The sequence below is a fragment of the Nicotiana tabacum genome, chromosome 24 (genome assembly GCF_000715075.1).
Source record: "Nicotiana tabacum cultivar K326 chromosome 24, ASM71507v2, whole genome shotgun sequence".
NCBI lineage: Eukaryota > Viridiplantae > Streptophyta > Magnoliopsida > Solanales > Solanaceae > Nicotiana > Nicotiana tabacum.
In genome coordinates, this window is record NC_134103.1 from 91,617,032 (window position 1) to 91,622,702 (window position 5,671).

The 5,671-nt window shown below is 36.2% G+C and overlaps 1 protein-coding gene across 3 annotated transcripts; it reads right to left on the bottom strand.

The window, feature by feature from the left end:
• Nucleotides 1–2,242: 2,242 nt before the first annotated feature.
• LOC107804997 (F-box/LRR-repeat protein At1g67190) lies at nucleotides 2,243–4,470 on the bottom strand. Of its 3 annotated transcripts, XM_075247987.1 has the most exons (4): nucleotides 4,238–4,469; nucleotides 4,061–4,109; nucleotides 3,837–3,896; nucleotides 2,243–3,729 (listed from the first exon to the last, which is right to left on the bottom strand). In XM_075247987.1, the coding sequence occupies exon 4, from the start codon at nucleotides 3,724–3,726 to the stop codon at nucleotides 2,467–2,469; it is 1,260 nt and encodes a 419-aa protein (XP_075104088.1). In that variant the 5' UTR covers nucleotides 3,727–3,729; nucleotides 3,837–3,896; nucleotides 4,061–4,109; nucleotides 4,238–4,469; the 3' UTR covers nucleotides 2,243–2,466. The 3 variants fall into 3 exon arrangements, with proteins under 3 accessions (XP_075104088.1, XP_016484455.2, XP_016484456.2); XM_016628969.2 differs by lacking the exon at nucleotides 3,837–3,896; XM_016628970.2 differs by lacking the exons at nucleotides 3,837–3,896; nucleotides 4,061–4,109 and having other exon boundaries at nucleotides 4,238–4,470.
• Between the last annotated feature and the right edge of the window lie 1,201 nt (nucleotides 4,471–5,671).

The following is a 5,671-nucleotide window of genomic DNA, read 5'->3' on the forward strand; positions in this document are numbered from 1 at the left end:
CTATCCATATTATTGCATGATCTTACTATTAATGTTTCATTTCCTATCTCTGTCTTCTATGACAATATGGCAGCTATTCACATTGCAAAAAATATCGTCTTCCATGAGCGCACTAAGCATATTAAAGTGGACTGCCACTTCATCCGGAGTAAATTGACTGAAGTTTTCATCCAGTTATCGCATGTTCCCACCTCTGATCAGCTGGCAGATGTATTCACCAAGCCACTACTTGGTGTTCTCCATCACTCTTTTCTTGGCAAGTTGAAGGTTGTTTCCCACTCCAACTTGAAGGGGGTGTTGGGCCACCAGCTTGCACCACTTCAGGCCCAAAGCAGCACACTTAAGTTGGCCCGACTATTTATTTATACTTAGCCTTTTTTGTACTAGTTAGTCATTCTTTGTTTAATATAGCATAGTAGTCATTCATTTAGTGGTTAGCCAACTTTACACTGTATAAGCAAGATATAAATAGAAGAGGCCATCATTGTTAATGTTTGACCGGTCATTTTTCATTAATCTCTTCTCATTTGTTTTCTCTGACGAAGAATTCTCTAGAAAACCCTAACCTTCATTAACGACCTTCCCTCTCTAGTCTATTTCCACTCGTTTCACAATAACTCTTTATTTACTTCCAAGAAAGACAATGAAAATAATTTCTAGCCCTCCCTTTTACCTCTCTACCACTTATCCTCACTTGTCATAAAACAACTTATAAAATCAGTTCATTCTCCTGTTAAAAATGAAGCACAATTTTCCTCTGGCAAAGGAGTGGATCTCCTGATGTAATTCACCACGATCAGGTCAAAAAGAAAAATTAATTGGAATACCCATTCTCATCTTCACTAAACATAGGGCTCAGAAATAAAATAGCAACACAGACGAAAGAGAGAGTTAACACAATTCCATCAAACAAAAACTTAAGAAAGTCCTCAAAAACTAGAATAAAACTCTATTTATTTATGACTCCAATAAAGGTCATTAAGCAAGTGAACTGCTTTGTAAACGAACCTCTAGCATTTCGGAGGTCAAAATTTTCCACATAAAGTAAATTCTTGTTAGCACATTTCTTATTAAAAAAATGCTCAGACAATAATTTTGAAATGGTATACATCCATATTTGCAGGTCACTATTAAAGAATGAGACAATTAAGGCAGAATATTTAAGTATAGCATACACATTCATGATTCAAGTATCATTGCTCGCAATAATGCAGCAATCAGATAGATGATAGTTCCTAATAACTTCAGTTTGAAGTTAATATGCTTTCTAACTGAACTATGAAAGCACACAAGCAGTGCTATTTCAGATGGAAAAGAAGACAGTTTTGTACAATTTCCTTTTCCTGTTTTTCTTTGATAGAACTCCTAACAAAAGAAATTGAAGGTTTAGAATTGCCAAACTAAAGTTCAACAGCTTTGGTTTTCCGTAGGGATTCTCCATATTTGATTCTTTTTTTTTGTTCCAGTAACTCTTTTGGGGACTAATTTCTCCTCCCCACCATGTTTCTGATTGTTACGATTTTTCAATTATTTAGTTCTAAAAAATCTCAACGTTTTTTACTGGACAACAAATATTTGATCGGCTTATATCAACTTCAGAATTAATTCTTGAAAGGAAAAGACTCTTTTGGTATACTTCTTGTGAAGGGAATTTACTCCCTTATTGTGAAAAATCCCTCCTTGCCAATTTTTCAAGCTCTGCACAATCAGTCACAAAACACAACCACCGTACTGAGAATATGCAACACATTCATAAGTTGTACTATAGCAAGTGCAGGTCAAGGCGAAAAGGTCCCATAAAATTATTAAACTTATGGCACATGTGGTCTCATTCGGGAATGATTTGGAAGATCCAAAACCAAAAATAGTGGTATTTTGCTAGTAACAACATAACGGAGGCAGTCACTCAATATAAAATTGATCCAAAATCTGATTCAAATCCAAAATAGTACCTATGGGTACATAAGAAATGTAGCATTTCACCTTAAATTAACTTAAACCATCCCAAAGATGCGATAGAAAAAGGATCTGATTTCAAGATGGATGGCACTTTTGACAAAGCAACCAATTATATGTCAGTTCTTTTCCTCATTTCTTCAGCATGTAAGTCAATTTATGCAGAGTATACCAGAAAAGCTAAAACATGAACCAAAAAAACTTCATTACAACAAGAAATAAAACAGAAAAGCAGAAACGGAAAAGAGAAGTTTTTTTTTGCACCAGGAATGGGAGTGCATCGATGCACTAACTAGTAACAATAAGAATACCATAACCGTGAATGTATGTGAACTTGAACTGAAAGAATAGGGTAAGTTACAATGTTGAAGCACAACTTCAACTAAAAAAAGGAACGGTATGGTATCCGTGTAATAACAGAAACAATCACCAGAAAGATCATGTACCTCCTTGAGCTATTGACTTTTGACAAAAATGTGAATTCCGAGGCAGCGTACAGTTGCTCAAAATCTAGTCATATTCAAACTGAACATCTATCTTCAAATACTTCCTCATTAGCCTTACAATAAAGGATGTGAATTTGGCTAATGTATGGCATTCTTCATGTGTTTTGGTTTCTGAAACAACCCCGTGAATCACCAACTTCCTCAGATTAGGACACCTTCCCAATAGCCCTGCTACCCACTGTGAGAAGAGGTCGCTAATCACCGTCCAGCCAAGCTCCAATACAACCACATTTTCCAATTGAAAAGAACCTTGCAACCCATACTGAACTGCTGCCTCTTTTAGTTCATAGTTTAACGAGAGATGACTTAATTGAGGAAAGCAAGCAGAAATAGTCTCAATATCAACAACCTCATCATCGTCATCAAACACAACTCCCCATAATCTCAATCTTCTCAGTTTCGATGATTTTGCTATCATATGATGGAACTTGGACCACATGATTGTGAAATTGCTGACGTCCACAATCTCTAGATTCTCAGCACTCTCACCAATATCAAGATGGATGACACTAACATCATCAATCTTAAGGAGTCTTAACTTCCCCTTGCTAACAAGCTCAAAGACTTCAAGCGTACAATCTTTTAACTGCAACTTCTCAAGGCTATCAGCCTCCAAAACAATTTTATCCAAACTAATGGCTTCAACGTAGATATCTTTCAAAGAGTTAGTACTCAACTCCATTGAGGCCTGCGGATCAGACATAACAATATCCAGACTTACGAGGCTCAAGACCTCAACTTTTGGGCAGGCTGTGAGGAAAAGACTGAGGTCCAACGCTGATACACTGACATAGCTCAGCGAAAGAGACCTCAAGCAAGGAAATTTTTGGTAACTAGGTTCCACACCCGTAATCGTATTATGTGCCAGATCTAATACTTCCAATCTCTGACGACCACATTTCTCGAGTATATTAATGTTAGGGGTAGTCCTGACATTATAGTGTAACTCACGCAAGGTTTCTCTCGTATACATTAGCCAAGCAATCACCGGAGCAGCAGAAAACTCATCCACATCATCCATAAGAATTGAAAGACACTGCAGTCCGTTAGTCTGGAAAATCGTCTGGGTTACAATTATTTCTAGTCTGCTCCGTGTGAGCTCATGATAAAGAGGCCAGTCATTCGAATTAAAAGTGAGCATGTAAAGATGATTTCTCCAAGCCTCTCGCCATTTCCTGCAAGTAGAAGATGCAATCACAACATCTCGTGCAGCTCCTAGCCGGGACAATATGTTGCCAATGACCTCAACAGGAAGATGCTCCATTCCCTTTTGAACAGAATAACACATCAAACGGCCACTAAAACCTCCAAACTTATAAAGCTACATTATATGGGCATAATAATCAAGCAATTTAAAGTCCAACATCTGCTTACCCTCAGCAACTAAATGAAATCCAAAATCAGATGAAAACAACTCAAAACATACTGTGCAAACTGAGATTAACAGTAAATAGAAGACCAATCTTCAGCCAAAAGTAAACCAAGAAATGAAATATCAAGCGACCCAATTAGTGAGCCAGCAAATTAAAATCAACCAAAGACAGATTGCTTAATTCCAGTAAAAAACCCAAATCGAGAAAGACTCAAAAAGATTTCACCTTTTTGGGCAGAGGCAACAATCCCATTAATACCACATCAATTTCCCATCTTGCAACCAAGAAAAGAATAAAATCAACGAAACAATTTTAGAAAATCACTGACACTACCACACCACACACATTCATAGAGAAAATGATACATGACATAGTAAATAATCAGGAATTTGGCAAACTTACAACAAGAATTGAGGTTATGATCAGGACCCAAAACCAGAAATGGATCGACGAGGCAAATGATAAGGAACGTTCGATCAAAAGAAATGGAATCTAATAACAGTTTTAGGAGAAAATTGGTCAGGGCAAGATGGTGGAAGAAACGCAGCGCAGCACAGACAAACACACACAGTGAATGGTGTGCTGTGTGCGAAGTGGAATACACGTGAGAGTTGAGACCCGCGTCAGTCTGTCCTTCAAAACTTCAAGTAGCCTGTTATATATGGTATATACACAAATCATGTTGCCTTGCGATTTATTTAGGGTACGCCATTTATAAGACGCATTTATAAGTCTCGATTATATGTCAAATGTTACTATGCGATTTATAAGTCACATTTACTAACTGCACCATATATCCAATTTTATAGTATCACAATTTATAGTATTGCGATTCATAAGTCGCATTCATTAAAATTTATATGTCGTAGTGTGTTCAGCCTACAAATGGGTATAAGTTTCTTTTCAAAAATTCTATTATAAATATGTATTTTTAAAATGCAATTTAAACTAATAACATTCAGAAACACATGTAAATCATATTTCACATGTGCGTTTTACATATTTTTTAAATTGTATTTGCACATATCACAATTAGTGCTGTAGAGAAAAAATTATAGAAGCTGCAAATCAACTATTTTCAGTATTTCATTTATATTCCCTAGAATAAATTAGTAAAATTAAAGAAAATACCCATGCAATCAAAAAAAAATCACTCAAAAAGGCTCATTTTGAAAATTATTACACTTCATATAGATATTTCTAAAGGGAATGGGGAGATTGAAGAGGATGTCACACATTTGTATCGAAGCGGGGTGGATGAAATGGAGGCTAGCTTCCAATGTTTTGTGTCATAAGAATGTGCCACCAAAACTTAAAGGCAAGTTTTACAGAGTAGTGGTTAGACCGATTATGTTGTATGAGGTAGAGTACTGGCCAATCAAGAATTTTCATACCCATAAGATGAAAGTAGCGGAGATAAGGATGTTGAGATGGATGTGGGGGCATAATTGGTTGGATAAGATTAGGAATGAAGATGTCTAGGTAAAGGTGGGTGTGATCCCGTGGAGGACAAGATGCGGAAAGCGAGACTTAGATGGTTCTAGCATGTGAAGATGAGAAGCTCAGATGCCCCAATAAGGAGGCATGAACGGTTAACTTTGGTGGGTTTGAGAAGAGGTAGGAAATAATTAAATATATATTAATTATCATATATTTATGATACAAACTGTGAAATCCGTCACGAACTCACAGATGCTCGTAATACGATAAATATATAATTATTATACATTTGTTATACAATTCCTTCAACAATTATTATACATATACAATTATAATACAATCGCGATACATTTCTGAAAAATTGTGATACAATTATGATCTTCATCTTCTTCAAGT